Source organism: Punica granatum, chromosome 8 (genome assembly GCF_007655135.1).
Source record: "Punica granatum isolate Tunisia-2019 chromosome 8, ASM765513v2, whole genome shotgun sequence".
Taxonomy (NCBI): domain Eukaryota; kingdom Viridiplantae; phylum Streptophyta; class Magnoliopsida; order Myrtales; family Lythraceae; genus Punica; species Punica granatum.
This window is the reverse complement of record NC_045134.1, coordinates 26,517,598-26,539,425: the sequence shown is the minus strand read 5'-3', so window position 1 is coordinate 26,539,425 and position 21,828 is coordinate 26,517,598. Positions and strand designations below refer to the sequence as shown.

General features: G+C 42.9%; 3 protein-coding genes and 1 pseudogene across 4 annotated transcripts; 1 reads left to right on the top strand and 3 right to left on the bottom strand.

Moving 5' to 3' along the window:
• Positions 1-95: 95 nt before the first annotated feature.
• On the bottom strand, positions 96-5,562 carry LOC116188899 (annotated as a pseudogene).
• A 3,846-nt stretch (positions 5,563-9,408) lies between these two features.
• Positions 9,409-11,931, bottom strand: LOC116187813 (protein NUCLEAR FUSION DEFECTIVE 4-like). The gene is made up of 2 exons (XM_031516761.1): positions 11,401-11,931; positions 9,409-10,840 (listed from the first exon to the last, which is right to left on the bottom strand). The coding sequence occupies exons 1-2, from the start codon at positions 11,866-11,868 to the stop codon at positions 9,674-9,676; spliced, it is 1,635 nt and encodes a 544-aa protein (XP_031372621.1). The 5' UTR covers positions 11,869-11,931; the 3' UTR covers positions 9,409-9,673.
• Positions 11,932-13,304: 1,373 nt separating this feature from the next.
• Positions 13,305-17,673, bottom strand: LOC116187518 (pentatricopeptide repeat-containing protein At1g18900-like). Of its 2 annotated transcripts, XM_031516262.1 has the most exons (3): positions 17,485-17,673; positions 17,218-17,341; positions 13,305-16,235 (listed from the first exon to the last, which is right to left on the bottom strand). In XM_031516262.1, the coding sequence occupies exon 3, from the start codon at positions 16,208-16,210 to the stop codon at positions 13,619-13,621; it is 2,592 nt and encodes an 863-aa protein (XP_031372122.1). In that variant the 5' UTR covers positions 16,211-16,235; positions 17,218-17,341; positions 17,485-17,673; the 3' UTR covers positions 13,305-13,618. The 2 variants fall into 2 exon arrangements, with proteins under 2 accessions (XP_031372122.1, XP_031372121.1); XM_031516261.1 differs by lacking the exon at positions 17,218-17,341 and having other exon boundaries at positions 17,485-17,671.
• A 47-nt stretch (positions 17,674-17,720) lies between these two features.
• Positions 17,721-21,018, top strand: LOC116187519 (SKP1-like protein 1A). The gene is made up of 3 exons (XM_031516263.1): positions 17,721-17,858; positions 19,333-19,465; positions 20,555-21,018. Exons 2-3 carry the CDS (start codon positions 19,426-19,428, stop codon positions 20,884-20,886), a joined length of 372 nt encoding a protein of 123 aa, XP_031372123.1. The 5' UTR covers positions 17,721-17,858; positions 19,333-19,425; the 3' UTR covers positions 20,887-21,018.
• Positions 21,019-21,828: the final 810 nt, after the last annotated feature.

Below are 21,828 nucleotides of genomic sequence, written 5' to 3'. Positions count from 1 at the left end.
CTATGGCACGAGTAAGTCAGCCACATTAAAGATCATTTGTCAACTTCAGCACAGTTCGTGCTCGAAGACTCTGTACTTAACCCAAAGACAATGCATAAAAAGAACAAACACCGTTGCCGTAGACAATCTTTGGATTACAACAAACTCGGAATTTCCGGATTCTACATCAACTCTGCAGGAGATTGAACACCGCTCAGCAACTGCAAATACAGCAATTTATAAAAGAACATATACCAGACGCAATGAATCACTTCTACCCTTGAAAATCAGAAGCCATTGTTAGATAGGAGTTGAGATGCATTGCAACAAAATTTTGCAATGACTGATTTTCTTCAACGCCATATTCAGTTTTAGCTCCCACGATCCTGTAAACGTTTTGATCTTCTATGGACGACTAGCTAGTAGGAGCTCCTTGTCCGAAAGAACAACAGCAGGTTAACAAGGAACCAGAAGAAGGCCACGGACGCCAATATCAGAGATGACAGCATGAAGCAATGGGTCCCGTAACACGAATTACCATCCCCAGTCGCCTCCTTATCGTAGATATAGCCAATTACCCTCTCAGACAGGATGTAAGATCCAACAGGGCTTGCTATCGCGATAGTGTTGAAGATCGTTCCCATGTGGCTCAGCCCAAATATCTCGGAAGTTATTGTGGGCATCAGTGACCATAGAGACCCGAAGCAGACACCTACTAGGGTCGAACCAATGTAAAGATTTCCTGGAAAACCAGAGGCAATGATAACATGACCGCCTGTCCTGATAAACCACATGATAGCCATCACCAGTGGCCTCGCCAACCCCTGTTGATAAAGCAAGATATCGGAGATAAACCCAGCCCCGACACGGTGAAGTTCCACATGCTAATTAGGGAGACCAGAGTATTGATTTCCACGGCCATGTGTACCCCAGAAATTCTCCGATTTGGCACGTGTTGTTTATGGTTGCAAGTTCGGAGCTCATACTACACACCATTGCTATGAATAACAGCCAGAAGTTTCCAGTGCACACGGCTTGTATTATATTCATGTGTACTCTCGTATTCTGAATTGCCGCATCGATTGAACTGGCAGGATATTGGGAGGGAGCCTCTTCAGTATCCTTCCCGGGTTCAGATTGAGAACCACTTACTAGAATGTTTGTCTCGAGTAGAAATTTGTCCGACTCTATAAATTCTTGCCTCATAGCTGCAACGGCGACTCTGAGTGGCCACAAAATCAGAAGGAGAAGAACGCAGAACGTGATGATCCGGAACGATGCAGCCAAAGTGAGGACATATTTGAGGACAATCAAAACCATGAGACATGCAGCGATAGTCAGGGCAACTGCCAAGAAGCTGTTCAGGTGTTTCTTGTCACCTCTTGCGTTTGTATCATAGATCCTCACGGGGAAAAAAAAAAGAGCAAGAGGGAGACAGCGGTAGGGAAGAGGGCAAGCATGAGGATGAAATTGCTCGGCTGATTCTTGAATAGGGTGTAGTAGACTCGGATGAGCACCGCTCCGCTGAGACCGAGAAAGCCCTGCATCAAAACATAAGCAGAACCAAAACTAAAACCAGTGAGAACACCAATTCAGAGCTGAAAAAAGAAAAAAAGAAAAAATATTGTCTCCAACATAACAAGTTTGATTAAAAAGCCCAAGGCAAATCGTATGAAGGATTTCAGGCCATTGTTGTAATATATTCTACAAATGCATTACCAAAGTCCTAGTAATTAGAATTTAAGAGGTGCTCTCAAAGATAATGCAAGAATCAATTTGCTTTTATCAAAAGGAGACGGATTAATGATAATGTTCTCTTGGGACACGAGTTGGTCAGAAATTATCACATGGCCCATATTTTCCCCAGAGGTGCTATAAAGGTGGATCTAATTAATGCTTTTGATTCTATTACTTGGGATTTCTTGCTGAAGACTTTAACAGTGTAAATTTTGAATTTGTAATTTTAATTTTGATTGTGAAAAAAGATAAAAAAAAATATAAGGCATGTCGATCCCACCAATTTTATTATGTAGTGTATTGGGTAGTGTATGAGATTGTATATTAAATAATATATGGGGAATATACATATGGGGTTCACTAGTTTGACTTTTAAAAAGTATATTTTGTTATGTAGTGTATTGAATTAAAGTTAAAGTTGAAATTTTAAACCGCAACTCTAAAACCAAACGGAGTATAAATGCTATGAGATTTCCAAGCAAGTTTTTAAGCTGGATTCAGGGTTGCATCACTTCTCCCTTCATTTCTATGGCTGTCAATGGCTCGCTTGCAGATTACTTTATGGGAAAGTGAGGGGTAAGGCAAGGAGATCTTTTATCACCATACCTCCTCTTTGTGATTGGAATGGAGGTTATTTCTCGGCTTATTGACTTTGCAGCTGCTCAAGGGAGGGTGAAATATCATCCTAAATGCAAATCACTTTCACTCACTCGTCTCTGTTTTGCTGATGACCTATTTATATTTTTCGATTGATTTGAAAGCTCGGCGACAACTATTGTAGATACTTCGAGTGTCTTCTACAGGTGGCCTGGCTTGAAGCTTAATCAAGACAAAACTGAGTTATATTGTGGAGATATGGAGGAACAAAAAATTGAGGATTTACTGCATTGCATTGGATTTAAGAAGGGAAACTTACATGTAAGGTATGTGGGCCTTCCTCTTACTTATGGGAAGTTATCTTTAAGGAACTGTGAGAGTTTGGTGGAAAGGATCACACAGAATAAAAGTTGGATTGTGAGACACTTTTCTTATACATGGAGGTTTCAACTTGTGAACTCAGTTTTATTTAGTATGATTTCTTATTGGTGTACGCACTTTATCTTGCCAAAAAGGGTTATTCGTTTAATTCATCAAAAGTGCATATCCTTTATCTGGAAGGGTGTAGATGAGCACAAAGGTGGGGGAAAGGCGAGATGGAATGAAGTTTGTTTGCCTAAAGGAGAAGGAGGCCTAAGTATCCAGAATATAGAGGAATGGAATAAAGTTTGTGTTTTGAGGAGTATATGGATTTTTTTGACTAATGCAAGTTCATTATGAGTTGCTTGGGTGAAGCGATACCTAATCAAGAGAAGATGTTTTTGGACATTAAAATTTCATGGGGATTATACCTGGAATTGGAGGAAGATCCTTCAACTTGGACCTCTTGCTAGGCCTTTATTTAAGAATGATGTGGGGGATGGGTCAACTATGAGTTTTTGGCACAATTGCTGACTGCCTGTGGGACCTTTAGCCCTATACTGTACTATATTGTACTCGGGGTCTGCAGTAATTTCCTACAATAAAAAGTCATTAGCCAGTTTGTTGTATCCTCAAGAATGGTATTCGGCAATGGCCAAGGAGCATTGATCCTCAGTCTGAGGAAACAAAGCGCTTGACAGACACTATATCCCCTGAAATCACAGACCACGTTATTTGGCTCCCACATAAATTTGGAACCTATACAACAACAAGTGCATGGGAAAGTCTCTGAAGCAAAGGTTCTAAGGGTACATGGCGAAAAGCGATGTGGTTTGCTGGCCACCCCCAAGGCTTCTTTCATTAGTTGGTTAGCTGCTCTTAACAGGCTAAGAACTAAGGATCGAATGCTTAAATGGGGACTATTCATTTCAACCTCTCACTATGAGTTTTGCAGCAACTATTAGGAAAAGAGGGATTATTTGTTCTTTGGGTGCAAGATTACTGGGGATCTGGTGCAGCTTATTATGCCAAGTAGGTCATGTTGGATGACTAACAAATTGAGAACTTGAACTTCAATGGGTTTCAAACTTGAAGGGCGGATCACTTGATGCTATTGCACAGAGACTCTTCTGAACCATATACATCTACATGATGTGGAACGAAAGGAACTCGATAATATTTGAAAAGAAATCAGTAAGCATAGTAGATTTTAATGCTCCGTTTGGTTTCGCAGTTAAAATCACAAAAATTTTAACTATAACTTTAACTCAACACACTACACAATAAAAATATACATTTCCCAAGTCAAAAATTTTAACTTTAACTTTAACTCAATACACTACACAATCATTTTTCATTTTCCACAGTCAAAATTAAAGTTATTTTAAAGCACCATAATGCTCCGTGCCATCAAGTTTTTGAAGATGAAATTGTTATCAATTTCAAATATACAGTTTAAGTTGTCTAGATCTTTTATAGTTCAAAGTTTGGGGTTATAGTTTCTCTGAGTTTTTATCTTGATGAGCGAACTATTGTACATATTTTTTGCTCGATGAAAATTACACCAATTATCAAAAAAAAAAAAAAACCTGACAATTTGATGAAAAAGCTCTCCTTTCCCGCTATATCAATGTTCCCGGATGATGTGAAACATGAGCTAGAACCAATATCATGCAATGTGGAACATAAAATGCCTAGCAAACAACTGAACATGCCAAGGAACCGATGAAGATACATTAAGAAAGAGTAGCTAATTAGACCAAGATAGAGTTAATGTTGTAGACAGAATCAATGAGACCCAATTACCCGATCGATTAAAAATTTCTCATCTCCTACTTATATCAATGTCCTCATGTGAAGGGAGCCCGGCATGAGTTCGAATCAATACGTATAATATTGAGCAAAACATTTACCGGAACTAAGAGTAGCTAAGACCATGATAGAGCAAATGTTGCCAACAAAATCAATGAGACCCAAATAAACCATGACTTGAAGCTTCTTTTCTTCGTGAATCTCAATCCCAAGTCGTCTGAAATCTATGGCAGCTAAGACCGAGACAGAGCAAATGTAGTCGACATAATCCCAAAGTTCGGATTTTTTTCCTTGTCGATCATACCTTCATAATGCCCACAATAGTCCTACCGTAACCCGAGAAGTTATGGACGCCGCTGACGACATTACTCGTGTGGAAGAACGTCTGCCCGTGAGCCGCAACCAACATGAACAGGCATGTCACCGGCACCGGTGGTCTGAGAATCAGCCCCACGACGGTGGCTCATATCAGGAAGTACTTGTGAAGAACTGGATGGCACCGGCGAGGTGGACCAGCCAGGGCCGGGGGGCGAGGAGACCACGGTTGGGGCTAGAGGAGGAGGTAGCCCCGACAGCCACTACTCCCCAAGTCGACCATGGCAGAGTGGTAATCCCTATTGGCCCTCTTCCTTCAAGGTTGTACAACCATAAGTCGCGACTGTAGAGGTAGAACTGACCTTCGCAAGCTCGAAATCGGGGACTACAAACGGTTGGGAGATGTGGGATATGTTGAGCTCGAGATAGCAGTGTGCTCCATTCTGGAAAGGAAGGAAAGAGATAGAGGTTTTGCGTGGGGAATATGGAGTCGACGGTGGCTGTTGGAGTGCCCCTATTGCAATCTATGTCCTCTCTCTCTTCAATTTCTTTTCCAGTTGCTTTTCTCTTCAATTTCTTTTTGCATCGTCGAGTGCTCTGCTTCGAGATTCTCTCAACCTGAATTCTAGGCTAAGCTAGGTATCCCTTTTTGCATCCCTGCTGCTTCATTCTCAGCTCAAATCTTGCTTCCTTCTTCTTCGTTTCTGAAAATTTGTCTCAATATACCTTTATCCTACTCATGCAATTGGGTGTTGTTGCCATTGGATTGGAGGAGAGAGAGCGGGGCTATTACAGAGAGGCAATGAGGGCAGAAGTTGCTTGAGATCCTGCTCTATTCTTGTCGATCAATCCAAGCTCAATTTGGCCATTTATGGGTCTGACAAGCTAGACACAGATGTCAACCAAGTCAAAGGTAGGGGCGGGGCAGGGGAGTGCTAATGGGGACGATGGTGGAGGCAGTCGGTGATAATTTTGCAGCGCTTGTAGACGGGATCGGTGCTATTGAAAGTATAGTTTGGCTTGCATTTTATTAAACAAAAATTCTTCAATAATGATCTTCTGATAGGAGAGGAGAGCGACACTATTTACCGTTCGGTGTGGTCGCCGGAGGCCCGGAGCTCTTAGGAGTCATCGGCGATCTCCCGTGGATGTGAGGGCAGAGGGCAGTAACCGGCTGTGACTCCCAATCTGTCCTCCTCTCGCTTACTTAAATAATAGAAGAGAAAGAGAAAGAAAGAAAGAGTAAAATAATAATAATAATAATAATATAAGTAATGGAGAAAAAAAAAATGTCATTAATGCGTCTTATGTACGATAGTAGAAGACAATATAAACGAAAAAGTAAAAGTTACACACGGAATTGATTACCCAGTTCGTCAGTAATTCTGATTACGTCTGGGGGCGCCGCCAAGCCAGGTATATCCACTATTTTTTTTGAGTTAGGGTTACAAGAGATATAAACTGTTGTTTTAAAGGGAACAAATCCTAATTACATCCCCAATTGGCCGAATACAATATGGGCTGGGGGCTACGCCCCGGGCCCCCAAGCAGGGGGCGCTGCCCCCTGCAACCCCCAGCCAACTCACCTGCGAGTTGGATCGCCGATCTCGACCCGGATTCACAGTACTTCAGGCTCCATAACTTAACAGTCATGTAGGACAATTCCATCCATATTTTAAGAGAAGGTTGACAGCAGGGTTTCTCAATATATTTTTCAACTGTTAAGGGATTATGTGATGTAAGAAAATTTTCGAAGTTCAAATTTATATAAAGTCCATCTTTTAGTGTATCTTTAACAGTTTTCTCTTATTTTTCTTGAAAATCAGTAGCATGTGTTCTTTGCCCCTTTTTTCTTATTTTTTAATAAATTTTATTTATTCGTTTATCCATCTAATTTAATTAATTTATTTTATTTCTTCTATCCAACTATTATGGAATTGTATCTGATCTTAAAAGGGGAAAAAAGGGAAGGAATTGTATCTGATCTGATCTGCCCTTTATGTTACATATTACACTGATCATTCAAGTCACAATCGAGTTTAAAATCAAGAAATTACGTTGTCATCACGAATATAATAGTCAAAACAGAAGAGAAGAAATGATCACTATTTATCGCCCGAGACTAACTTCTGTTTGTGACATAATCTCTGTATTGCGTACAAAATCCGTCCTCTCGCCGCATTAGATTTACTATTTCTTGATAGATGGGAAGGCAAAATGAAACAAAAAAGACAAAAAAGAAAATATAGACGGAAGGCAGCTAATTATTAATAAACGACAAAACTTCTCAAAATAACAATAATTATATAACAACCGACAAAACAAAAGGGCAAAAAAAAAAAAAGGCTCCAAATCTCTCGAGGACTCAGAAGCTTGGGTCTCAAAAAAAAAAGCTCCAAATTCCCTCATGCCTTTCTTTATGGCATCATGATTGTTATGTTGGATCAATTATATGAGGATGTGTCTCATATCAATCCGATGATCGCGGGGTGTTATGGAACGAGAAAGGGCCATCCATATCTATTATATGAATTATCCAATGTTCGCTAGCACAGAGCGGCCAATACAGATAGATCGGGTGGTGGAAGCACCAACCAACAAAGATCAGGAAATAAAGAGTTCAAGGACCCCACTGGGAGGGTTATCAAAATGTACAATATTCCGAGTGTTATCTAAGTCACCCCTAATCATGCGAGCCATGTAATCAGCCACCGAAGTAACTTTACGGTAGATATGCCTCCTCCGAAGCCTCTGAAATTGCTGCATCAGGGTCCTGTAATCCAAAATCATCGGCATTAGTACAAGACTCGCATTTGTGAGGCCAAGAGTTAGATCACAAATTGTTTTTGGCATCCAGCTCTCTCTCAAGAGCATGGATGCCCATGTCACGTGCTAAGATCAACCCATATCTCAAAGGTTGTTGGAGATGCCTAGGGATCGGGAAAATCCTCGAACTCAGCCACCTTGGCTATTACGAAGAACACCACCAGCCTCCGCTCTTTCCAGTGATCCTTGTGCTGAACCATCAGTGTTTAGTTTAGTCCTGCCTTCCAGATCCCAATGGATGCATAAGTCGATTCTTTCACGTGCAAGGCTGTTTTTAACAGAGGCATGGAGCATCGCGGCCTGCTCGAGACAAAGCCAATGACTGTGATATAAAGTCTACTGTTGATAAAAAAATTGTATATATCTGCTGACTTAGTATATCACGTGATATACCCGTTATATACAATATCGGAAGGCAAGTGTAGCTGTGTTTGCAGGCCAGCCACTTAAAAGTAAGCACCATAGATGGGATGGAATTTTCCAAATCCAATCCCAAAGTCCTAGAGAGAGCCGTCACGGCAGTGCCCTCTAACATCAAGTGGAGGTTTATGAGCCAATAGCATGGAGCCTTCTCCCTGACGGATCCCGCCTCTTCCTTGAGACCCGATTTTGTGGAGAAAGTCCACAACAACGTTCACAAGCCCCCTCTTGCTCTCCCTGTCCTCCGCTGTGTATGAGGTCCAGGAGCCTGCCCACGTGGTCCCGGACATTTTGCCCATCCGGCCCTGATGCCGGCAGGGAGAGGCAGGAACATGTGAGCTGGGTGGCCCGTTATCGCCATGAGCCAGCAGCAGAAGCTCATGTCGAATGACTACCGGGCCTTGGTTCAGCAGCAGAGAAGAAGAGCCTAAGTTTGAAGCGATGGGCTTAGCCCCCAGTGGGAGAATGTTTATAAGAGGATCGTAACTTGTAAGCATCAGAGGGCTTGCAGACCCTAAGGAATGCCCCGAGCGAGGAATTGCAAGTGGGCACATTCAGGCGAAGGCCCCCATCAAGCATAGCACGATACCACTCTGAAACCTTCTCAACCTGACCCACCTTCCCCCACAAGGTCCGCTAAGTCTAAGAGACCATAAACCGGCTCATATCCTGCATACTGCATATCCCGGTATGACTCCAGTGCATTCCGAAATTCCGGGCCTTAGCCTTCAGAGCCATCATTATATTATATTACAGGGGCCACAGCCCTGATCGACCATCTCATGGAACAACCTGCGGGCATCCACTAAATAGCCAGCTTTCCCGAGGCAATTGATCATAACACTATAAGTGAATGTGTCAAGAAGCCCAGCTTTTGCGTAAATGTCGATCAATGTACGGTATGTGACTCGATCAGGTGGAGGAATATGAGTTCTTCTTCTTGGGCTGATTCTTCACAAGCCATAGGATTTCACTTCAGTTGGAGGTGGGAGGTGCTCTGTCTGTTGCTGTTGGGACTTGGGGTTGACGTGTGGGTTGGGTTACGTGGCAAGACTGTGTTGTTCGGAAGAGTTTTAGCTTTGTCTGCATCTGAGGGAGTTGATAACTTACTAGGTTGCTTCCGTTACTTACCTGTTGTGATCAACAACAAAGACTCTTTCGCTGAGCTTAAAGTCTCTACTTTCTTTCGTTAAGAATATGGCTGCCCTTAAGTCTGTTGCCTGAGCTTATTTCTTCTTATGCATCGACTTGATCCTGACAAGATGGTATTTTCATCGAGTTTCGTTTTACAATACAGGTAATGTCAACTGCATGAAAGACGATTTATCAACTGCAGCACCTTGTGATTGAAAGTCTCTGTACTTAACAAAAACACCGCGCCGAAAGAACAGACGTCATGCCTTGAATTTGAACAATCTTTAGAACAGAACAAACTCTGAAATTGAGGACTCTACATGAACACTGCAGGAGGAGAACTGCAAATAGAGCAGTTTGCAAAAGAACATATACATGATGCAATGAATCACTCCTACCCTCGAAAATCAGAAGCCGTTGATTGATGGGAGATGTGATGCATTGCAACAAAATTTTGCAGTTACGAGGATTTTATTTAACGCCGTATTCGGTTTTATCTCCCGTGACCCTGTAAATGTTTCGATCTTCTATGGAGGACCTGCTCGTAGAAACTCCTTGTCTGGAAGAACAACACCAAGTTAACGAGGAAGCCGAAGAAGGCCACAGACGCCAATATCAGAAATGACAGCATGAAGCAATGGGTCCCATAACATGAATCATCATCCCCAGTCGCCTCCTTATCGTAGATATAACCGATTACCCTCACAGACAGAATATAAGATCCGACAGGGCTTCCTATCGCAATAGTGTTGAAGATCGTTCCCATGTGGCCCACCCCAAATATCTCGGAAGTGATTGTGGGCATCAATGACCATAGAGAACCATAACAAACACCTATGATGGTCGAACCAATGTAAAGATTTCCTGAAAAACCAGAGGCAATGATAACATGACCACCCGTCATAATAAACAACATGATAGCCATCAGCAATGGCCTCGCCCACCCCTTTCGATAAAGCAAGATATCAGAGATAAAACCAGCCCCAAAACGGCCGAGGAAGTTCCATATGCTAAGTAAGGAGACCAGAGTACTGATTTCCACGGTCGTGTACCCCAGAGATTCTCCGATTTGGCTTATGTTGTTTATAGTCGCAAGGCCAGAGCCCAAACCACACACCATTGCTATGAATAACAGCCAGAAGTTTCCTGTGCACATGGCTTGTATTATATTCATGTCTTCTCTTGTATTCTGAATTGCTGCATTGCTTGAACTGGCAGGATATTGGGAGGGAGCCTCTTCAGTATCCTTCCCGGGTTCAGACCGAGAGCTGCTTAATAGAGGGTTCGTCTCAAGTAGAAATCTGTCTGACTCTATACGTTCTTGCCTCATAGCCGCAACCGCGACTCTGAGTGGCCAGAAAATCAGGAGGAGAAGAACGCAGAATGTGATGATCCGGAACCATACAGCCAAAGTGAGGACATTTTCGAGGATGATCAGAACCATGAGATACGCAGCGATAGTCAGGGCAACTGCCGAGAAGCTGTTCAGGTGTTTCTTGTCGCCTCTTGCATTTGTATCATAGATCCTCACAAAAAGCATGAGCAAGAGGGAGACAGCGGTAGGGAAGAGGGCAAGCATAAGGATGAAATTGCTCGGCTCGTTCTTGAATAAGGTGTAGTAGACTTGGATAAGCACCGCTCCGCTGAGACCAAGAAAGCCCTGCATCAAAACACAAAACTAAGACAACTGAGAACACCAATCCAGAGCTGGGAAAAAAGAAAATGAAACTTTCCAGTCTCCAATATCACCAGTTGATGAAAAAGCTCTCCTTTCCACTATATAAATGTTCTTGTGTGATACGAGACACAAGCTTGTACCAATACCATGCGATATGGAACATAAAATTTCCAGCAAACAACTGAACTTGCTAAAGAACCAGTGAAGATGCTCTAAGAAAAGGCAGCCAAGACCAAGACAGAGCAAATGTTGTAAACAAAATGGATGAGAACCAATTACCATCTCGATGAAAATTTTCTCCTTTCCCACTAATATCAATGTTTTCAGGAGGCCCGGCATGAATTGGAATCAATACGCATAATGTTGAACACAACATTTACAGGAACTAACAGTAGCTAAGACCACGACAGCGAATGTTGTCAGCAAAATCAACGAGAACCAAACAAACCAACTTAAAGCTTCTTCTTTATGGACCTCAATCTCGAGTCGTCAACAGAATCTGAAAGTTCGGATTTTTTTTTCTCCGCTTTTCTCTATCATACCTTCATAATGCCCACAATAGTCCCACTGTAATCCGAGAAGTTGTGAACGCCGCTGACGACATTACTCGTGTTGTAGAACGTCTGCGCGTGCGCCGCAACCCACATGAACAGGCACATCACCGGCACCGGCGGTCGGGGAATCAGCCCCACGACAGCGGCCCAGATCAGGAAGTACCCGACGAAGAACTGGATGGCACCGGCGAGGTGGACCAGCCAGGGCCCGGGGGCGAGGAGATGACGGTTGGAGCTAGAGGAGGAGGCGACGGCGGAGTATAGGAGGCCGGAGAGGACGCCGGCGTTGGCGCCGATGTCCTTGAAGACGGAGACGGTGTCGAGGGTCGATTGGGAGTAGGACTGGGAGGACTTGAGGGTGGAGGAGTAGATGCCAAAGGTGTAGGAGGCGCCAGTGGCGCACTGTATCCATATGCTCGCCGCCGTCGACACCCATCTGTTGTCGATCCTCTCCATCTCCTCCTCCTCCTCCTCCTCCACCTCCTCCTCCCGATGGAACCCTCTGTCTGTGTTATTTCTAATTCAACTGATTTTCGTTTCGCCAGCAAAGCCTTTTCTTGGCACGTGTTCTTTGTCTTTTTCTATTATTTTTCAAAACTCTATTGTTTATTTTATTTATGTAATTTTAGTTAAATTAATCTATTTCTTTCTATCCAACTTTTTTATTTTTTTAATTCTCAGCAAATCAATGAATGTCCATCGATGAAAAAATCGAAACAAGGTATACGTTCAAGAGAAAGATTTCAATGACATAAAAATACAATAGATCTCAGGAATCACTACAAATAAAAGATTACAGTGTGACATAAGCGCATCCAATAAACACAATTACAGTTGCAGAAATCATTACAGTTGATGTATATCCGTTCCCGATCAATTGCAACTAAACTTTATATAGACCCCAGTTAATACTGGGAAGCAGAGCCAAGTGCAATCCATATAAAAGGCCTGTACTATATGGAAACAAATGAGCAAAGTAAATAGGGATCTTAAACCGATTGTCGACGCAGAAATCCTTCACACAGATCACAACATCTAAATCTAATCAATCAACCAACCAACCCTAAACAGTAATATCAATGCAACCAGACATCGTTGATCAGTGCAAACCAACGACTATCATCTATACAATCAAACCAAATCAATCAAGCTACATTGATCGGTTCAAGTAATAGTATCTGATCTGCATTGTCATCACGTATACAATAATCGATCCATAAGAGATGAAATTACTACGAGTTTATTGATTGAGATTCATTTCTATTTGAGCGTCGACTTTATAATTGAATCAAGCCATGGGATGCTTTTAATGAAATCTAAACCTCTGATTTGTAAATTAAATCCGCCTTCTTGAGGCACATGATTCTTTAGGCACGGTCTACCACAATCTCCTCGCTTCGCGATTAGTAACCGTCAAAAAACCTCTTGATTAATCCAATTTGCTCTCTCTTGATAAGAAGACCCAAAAAAAAAAACTAAAATATAGACACGAGATAGCCAATTAAAATCCGTCTTCTTGAGGCACATGGATCTTGAGGTACGACGGTCTACCACATACTCCACACCTCGTGATTAATAAACAGCAAAAACCTCATGATTAATACCATTTATTATTTCTTGATAAGAATGCCAGAAGAAATTTTTTTTTAAAAAGGCAAAAAAGAAAATATAGACGGAACTGCTAATAAAGGACAAAAAAACAAATCACCAAAGCTCCAAGGAGTCGGCATCCGCATGCGTCCCTGCAAAGCTCCAAATCTGTCATGCGGTTCTTTATCACATCGTGGCTGTCCCGTTGTGCCAATACGCATTAGGGATGGTCTCATGTCATATATGGCTAAGGAACGGCCAAATCTTCCAATACAGAGATTCGGAAGAGCAACACGCGAAAGCAGAAGAAAATCACTAATAATTCATTCCCTTGAACAGAACATACTGATAGCTACAGCACCTTCAGACATGAAGAGCCCCCAGTGGCAGCAAAGGCTCGGCCAGAACTACCCGAGTTCAGCCAATGGCGACTACAGTCACTGTCCGATTTACATAACTCAACTAAACATTAATCTGCAGTGCAAGTTTTAAGTTTTAAATACAAGCAATTGCGCCGAGGCTAGCCTTGCCTGGCAGCTTCCCTTGCCCTACCTCCACAACAAAACTACAGGTCTTCCTCCGCTGGAGTAGTACTGAACAAAAAACGTTCAGACTATCATAATAAGTGCATCCTCTCCACATAAGACTGATGAAGCCACCTGTTGAGCGGCTCCCCGCACCCGACAAAGCAGCCGGTGTTTCCATTCTCCGTGAAGAAAGGGAAGCTGAACAGGTTGAGTAGCTCCTGGACAGCTTGCCTCACGAGGGATGATCCTGTGATACGGCTCCGCCTCCCCCATCCCGTAACTATGTCTATCCTTGTGGGGCTCACGCCCGAGACCAGCATCTGCCGGCGGAACCAAGCGAGTGTCCTGGAAAGAGCAGTCACAGCAGTGCCCTCTGACATCACGTGGAGGTTTATGAGCCAATAGCATGAAGCCTTCTCCCTGATGGCATCAGGGTACATGTTCTTCTCTGCAGCAACCTCCCACACGGATCCTGCCTCTTCCTTGAGGCCCGATTTGTGGAGAAAGTCCACAACAGCGTCCACTAGCCCCCTCTTGCTCTCACGGTCCTCGCTGTGCATCAAGTCCAGGAACCTGCCCATGTGGTCCCGGACATTCTGCCCATCCGGCCCTGATGCAGGCAGGGAGAGCAGGAACATGTGAGCTGGGTGGCCCGTCTTCGCCATGAGCTGGCAGCAGAAGCTCATGTCAAATGACGACCGAGCCTCAGTGCAGCAGCTGAGAAGAAGAGTGTAAGTTTGAAGCGATGGGCTTAGCCCCAAGTGGAGCATGTTTATAAGAAGATCGTAAGCATCAGAGAGCCTGTGGACCCTAAGGAATGCCCCAAGCAAGGAATTGCAAGTGGGCACATTCGGGCGGAGGCCTGCATCAAGCATAGCGCGATACCATTCTGAGGCCTTCTCAACCTGACCCACCTTTCCCCACAGGTCCACTAAGAGACCATAAACAGGCTCATCAGGCACCCAGTTCTTACGGCCCATCTCACGAAAAACTGCCTCCGCCTCCTCCAGATAGCCACAGTGACCAAGGACTTCCATCACAATACTGTATGTAACCTTGTCAGGCTCATATCCTGCATTCTGCATATCACGGTATAACTCCAGTGCATTCTCATAATTTCGGGCCTTGGCCTGCAGAGCGATCATTATATTATAGGTGACCACATTGGGGACGCATCCACGATCGACCATCTCATGGAACAACCTGTGGGCATCCACTAAATAGCCAGCTTTTCCAAGGCAATTGATCATAACGCTATACGTGAATGTGTCGGGAGAGAGACCTGCAGCTTGCATTCTTCTGTACATGTCCATGGCATTGTCAAGGAACCCAGCTTTTGCGTGAATGTCGATCAACGTACAGTATGTGACTCGGTCAGGTTCGATTCCCTCTTCCAGCATCTGCTCGAAGACACTCATCGCCTCCTTCAAGTAATTTGCCCGGCCATAACTGTGAATTAACCGGTTATAAGTGACAACATTCGGGTGGCAACCCTCCCTGACCATCTGATCAAGCAACTTGTTGATTGCTCCGAACTGCCTTGAACGGCCGAGGATTCCAATCATGGTGGTGTAGGTGTGCCCATCATGCTTAAATCCAGGGTGCCTTTTCAACCAATGGAAGAAACCAAGAGCCACTCCATAGTCTTGCAGTTTCTTCAAAATCTGGTTCGCTTGATACGCATCGATCGTGCAGTTAAGCCTTTGGAGAGCCTCCTCTGCATGTGGGCCCCACTCCATCTGCATTAATATCCGCGAAATACGATCCACCATGCTGGCTGTATTCGCAAACTGCCTTGGGTTAGAGACGATCCCCGTCAGCGTTCTAGCATCCTTCACAGATCCCGCAAAACTCTCCGCAACCCTTGTCTCTGGAACTTGCACAGGGTTGGAATGCAAGAAATTATTCGAGTATGTCTTCGGTCGTTGCAGAATACTTGTCCTCCTGTTTGGAGCATCTGAAAATACAGATTTTTTGACTGAATTTCCAGTTCCAGTATCATTGAAGCCCTTGAAACCCTCAGAATTGGATTTCCCAGCTCTGGTATCTCCCTTGTAGTCCCTTGCATTGTAGTGACTTGAACAATTTGAGCTTCCTGTTGATGGTCTTTGGTGAACCTTTTGGAATCTCTCCCTCCTAACAGTCTTCACATTAGATGGCTTCACGTTTGCAACAGGCCTAGAGGGATCGACCATATATTTTTGGGAGGATGGCGTTAATGCTCCGCTTCCATCTGACAAGGCAATCTTACAGTTTACGAGGTCGTTCAGAAAGTTCACAGCAACAATACCTGCCCGGAAAAGTTGATCAGACATCTGAGGAGACGACGAGTGCCCGGAAACATCCGCATCAGCAGCATATTTGATGAGCCCAGATTTCTCTGCCCTGAGAGTAGGACTAGTAGATACAGCTTGTGGTATGTTGTCAACTTCATGAGAAGGCCTCAGCTTTACATTTTCTGCAGAAGCAAAGGCTCCAGCTTTTGCTGAAGCTGTGGAGACTAAGGTGGGCGGCTTTTGTACGACAGGTGCATCGTTCCTAGGCTGCTGTCTCCTAGGAATGCAGGTCTCATCTTCAGAGCATGAACATGAACTTCCTTCTGCTGTACCACAGCGAGACCCACTGACAAAGAATGACCGAGCACTGTTGGAGAGGTTAGTGATCTGCTTCGCACGCAACATAATGATCTGTAGAATCTAGGAATGCCTTCAAAACAAGGTCAGAGAAAGTGTTAGAATCAATGCTATAGCATAACAAGCACCGATGCACCCAAAGTAGAATGACAGAAAAAATACAAAGACAAATGAAAACTGGTACACCCCCATGCAGAATAAAATAGCAAAATTATAGAAGAAAATCCAGAATAAATCTTAGAATATCTCTTGCAGCCTTTATGGACACAAATATATCGAGTTAATAAAAGGAGTATTTAACATCTATGTCAATATGCAGCTGTAGCAGCAACTTTCATTCCTGTATCTGCAGAGCTTCTAGATTGCAGACCGAACAGTAAAATCCATCCATTCCGCTCCCTAAAACATCTTCAACAAGACATTATTGAACTGTCAATCAGACAAGAATGTACAAAGTATCGTTATCCCTTGTATCAAAAAGAACAAAACTAAAAAAAATAATCTGGATACCAGTATATCCACGTCTATATCTCCCACATCACCCCAACCGAGCTAATCTTCTTAGTATTTTATTGCTACCGAAGACAAGAGAAATCTGTAGATTCAAAGACACACTTTGCTTCTCCAAGACAGGACAACAGAAAATGCACTCCCTGACCTCACTGAAAAAACTACAAATGGAGCTTGATTACTAAATCAATCAGAACAACACACTTTCCGTGGGTTTAGCAGGAGCAGCCCAAACCTCTCTGCAGAATCTCAGCAGATAATCATCTGCAGAACACATTTCTAGTTTCCCCATTGGAACCAAGTACTTCTTGGAAAAAGCACAAATTTTGCACATATAAAAATATGCCTATTCAGCATACAGAAAATCTTATTCCTCCCAAACCCAGTCCCCAACAAATGCAAGACTGAATTTTTTTCGTTTCCTCCCTAGCTCCTAAATACAAAAATGCATAAGGAAAAACAATAATAAACAAAGGCAATCATCCACAGTCCATCGACAAATGCCGATGAAAAGAAAAACAAAAACAAGAACTTTGAACACCCACCAAGCATTTCGGCAGAAAAGATCAAACCCGACAAGATTAAACACGTAAAGCTGCTCTCTTTGAAATTAAGCACGTAAAGCTGCTCTCCTTGACATTAAGCACGTAAAGCTGCTCTCTTTGAAAGCTGCCAAAGGAGAGGACAGGAAAAAAAAAATCAAGAAACCCTTTGAAAATAGGGTGCGCTTAGAACAGCAGAGACCCAACAAGAAGAACGAAAATGAAAAGAGAGCAGATTGCAGAGGGGGGCAGCTCAGCCAGAGGAGGTACCTGTGACGGTGATGAGGTGGCGGGTCTACACGGCGAAAGGAGGGGTACTCTTAGAGAGAGACAGAATGGCAACCCGGCGGCGGCGGCGGCGGCAACTCCCTCTGTCTACCCATCTCCCTCTGCCGTCAGCTGAATATTTTTCCAAGCAAGTTGGGGCAGGAAGGCTCGCTTATACAGCTCTCTCTCTCTCTCTCTCTCTCTCTCTCTCTCGCCTTTTTCTTTTTTTTTTTCTTGTCCCTTTTTATGGGGCGGCCTCTCTGTTTTTTCAGCGTTCCGTTATCGTCGCCTGTGAGCCTTAAGTTGAACATGTGGCAGGCGCGTAGATTGTCTTCACGTGACAGTCTGGTGGTCTTCTTCTGGAAAGTGCTGATCAGGTGCGGATGATCCTATCTATCAAGATTTATTTAACGGCTAAGATTTGGGTTTGGTTTTTAAATGGACTAGATTGACGTAGGAAAAATCCCTATGAACGAGCAACCGAGATCTTTTATTTTTGTTTGGGTAAGTATCCCTTTCTTTCATTTAGTCATCTCTAATATGAACCAGCGAATTCAATTAAAATACTGTAATTTCTGGATTGAATAAAAATCTATAATTCATGAAATATTTTATTGCGCTTAAATTTATTACCGATTAAGTAGATCGAAGCATTTCTTATCTAGATGGGATCTTATTCTATATTTGACTTGCATTCAAATAGTAAAGCGCTATCTTATGGCATCAAATGAACCTCTCGTTTAAGTCACCTCAAACAACAACACTTCTTCTCATAATGTTTCCATATCTTGCGATAATATAGACTAGATGTGTTTACTGCTACATTATGCTCATGCGAGTTTGATTATACAACAATGTTATAATATGGACAAAGTTTACTATTAATTAAATTATATTTTACATAGTAATGACTTAAAAAGTGGAAGATCATGAAAAGTATAGGATTAATACTTACACAATTAAAAATTCAAAAGATTTTTATTCAAAATGGTTAATGACTCAAAAAGTATTAATTTTGATCCATTTTTCAATTTTGAAACTAACTGTAATTTTTTAGCAAAAAAACATGAACTTTGATTTTCTTGTCAAATTAGGCATTCGTGTCATTTTCTTTCAATTTCACTGATAAAAAATGATGACTACGTGACAAACAGTGCCACACAATGTAAAAAATAATAATAAAAAAAAATTAAAGAGAAATGCTTTGATTGGAGAAAGGTGAGGGTCTCAGGTAGCCACTGTAACCCCGATTGGGGTCGTCAGTGATTTCGGAGAGCGTCGGCTACTCTAACTAGGGGATGGTGGTTGGGATCAAAGCCGTATTCGCCAAAATCGGGACAATCCCAAGGGTGGTGGCCAAGATCAAGGTCCCACCCCGTCGAAATAGAGAAAATTCCCAATTTGAGGATTCTTTCGATTCCGTCCGTCCACCACTCTCATAATTAGGTTTGTCGATGCCCTCTAAGGTTACCGGCAACTTCAATCGGGTGGCGGTGACTCACTATTTCTCCAATTGATGACTTTCTAACTTTTTTCCTTTGATTTTTTTTTTAAATTTTTGCTGAAGTGGCATGACACAATTTACCATCTAGACACCGTTTTCCGTCAAGTCGGTAAAATGGATGGAAAATGGTACAAATCCTTAATGTGACAAGAAAATCAAAGTTCGTATCTTTTTTTGTCAAAAAATAAAGTTTATATCAAAATTAAAAGTGAGTCAAAGTTCATGTTTTTTTTTTGTCATTAATCCTATTCAAAAATAACATATGTAAATAAAGACGATGATGGAAGGAAAAAAAGGGACAATGTGGTATCTATAAAGACCATTAAAAACTATGATGATCTATTCAGGAGAGAATAAAAAGAAATACTACGATGATCTGATGGTTGCGGGTGTGCCAGTGCACGGAAGAGATAGTGTGGAGGAGCAGCAGCTGATATTTCATGCCGCGTTACTGTCAACGTGGACCAAGGCCGGCCTCAGGTACGACGTCTGATTCTTGTTGCTCAAGCAAAAAATCTCATTTATCGCCGTCACCGTCACCGTTAATTCATTTCCTCTATTAATTAATTATGGTAAAATGTTGTTTCCATTTTAGATTCCTTCCGGGATTAAATAAAGACACTAATAATAAAAGTAATTTGCCCCCAAACGCGTTGAAAATTGAATAATATTTCAACGGGCCTCTTGCAACCCTAATGGGCCTAGGCCCAGTGTCACTTGAAAACCCAATTATCCTTGCATGCCAGGCTTTAAGAATGAAGAGATCCACATAATAGGTCTTTTTCGAATCGTAAACCTCGATAACTCGATATCGTTTATACTACTTTGATCGATCGAGTCTTAGAATATCATCGCGCAAATTGTACCATGAGTGTTAGGAACTTTCCGAATAGCTGGCTGAGATTCAATGTCATACAAAACACCTAGTTAAGTACATCTAATATTTGATCATACGACTCGGGTAACCGTAATTATGTCTGTCGACATGAAATATAACCGGAGTTCCCACTATTCTTTACAATCCAAGACCTCTGGTTTGGTTTGTAAGCGCAAGCAATTGATACTCTTAAGGGAAGGCAACCCACACGGGATAAAAATCCAAACCAAACTCAATATCGTTTTACGAATTAATTGAGGAGAGATTATCACATATATTGAATTTGAAAAAAAGAAGTTCCTTATATCAAATCGGAATTTAACTGCTCATGACTAGAGAGGAACTCCACACGGTTTGGCATGGCAACTAACAGTTGTGATTCAAGGGCCTGTCAAGGGGTGTGCACGGATACCGGGTATACCCGGAACCGGTCGGAACCTACCCGTTAGGGTAGGGTCCGGGTACCTCGTATTGAAAATAGGGTAGGGTCCGGGTATCAAAATCAAGAACCGGTGAAATCTGGTTCCGGTTCCGGTTCCACTTACAGGGTACCCAGAACCGGAACCGGAACCGGATGATGATTATTAATTAAAAAAATAGAGTAAAGTTAGTGCTCAGGAGTCGGGAGGAAGACAGGAACTCTGTTACTCACTCTGTAACCTAAATCAAATCGCCTCTCGGTCTCGTCTCAGCTCCTCTCCGTTGCTCGCCTCTCGTCTCCGACCGTCCTCTCCGTCGCTCGCCTCTCGTCTCCGACCGTCCTCAGACCATCAGGCACATGATCGAGGACGACTGCGCCGACAACGGGATCCCCCTCCCCAACGTCACCAGCAAGATCCTCGCCAAGGTCGTCGAGTACTGCAAGAAGCACGTTGAGGCCGCCGCCGAGAGCAAGTCCGAGGACCGCCCCTCCCCCGCCACCGCCGTCGAGGACGAACTCAAGGCGTGGGACGCTGATTTCGTCAAGGTCGATCAGGCCACGCTCTTCGATCTGATTCTGGTCGGTCAGTTGCTGCTCTCTTAGAACCCTAATTGCTGAAATTTCAATTGATTGTTTGTGATGTCGACGTTTCTCATAACTTCGATAATTGCAGAGGCCGGTAAATTTGTGATGAACATATGTTTTTTGGTGGATGAGTTATGAGTGTTGTTCTTGCGTGTTCTTTGTGCTGCTTGATTTTGCTTTTCTTGCCGTTGACATTTTTTTTCATCTTCCGGCCTGCAATTAAGCTTCTAGATTAGTTTGATGAGGTGCCCTTTTCATCGTAGTTATAAAAAACAATTTGGTGGAGCTGAGGAGTAATTATTAACTGTTGAATTCTTTCGAGTCTTTTCAGTTGTTGCCTACTTAAATTTTAAGGTTGTTGTTTGTGACGTGCGTGACTTCTCATGATATTTGAGCTTGTTCCGGTTTGACAATGCTTGTCTATTTCACCAAAATAACAAGGTTTTATTAAGCCGATGAATTAGAGTAGTTTGAACATGTCCTTGTACGAAAGTCGTTGCTGGATTTTGATGGTGGCTTGCTGCTAAGAAACAGCATATAGTACATGTTATTTCCTGCTTTAAGAATTAGCCTGTCAGGTTAGTCATGAAATGCAAGAGATTGTAGCTGGAGATCACGTCAATGTGGTCGTGATCCCATATACTTGTGATGTTAGATAGGATCTAGCTGATTGAAGCAATATGGTTGTATGAGCTGATTGAAACTCTCTGTAGGAGTCTGTTGATTTGTTCAGCTCCACTGTGCATATGGTCATGAATTGTGGTCGGAAAATTTACAGGTTTCAACAGGATACCCGGAACCTGTGGTATAATACAGGTTCCGGGTAGGTTCCGGTTCCAGGATTCAACTGGGTAGGGTCCGGGTATCGCGAAAAAAATAGGGTACTCGGAACCGATCACCCCTAACTGTCATTATAAGAGATGGGCCTGCCACTTCTCCCTCATTGGAGATGCTATGGTG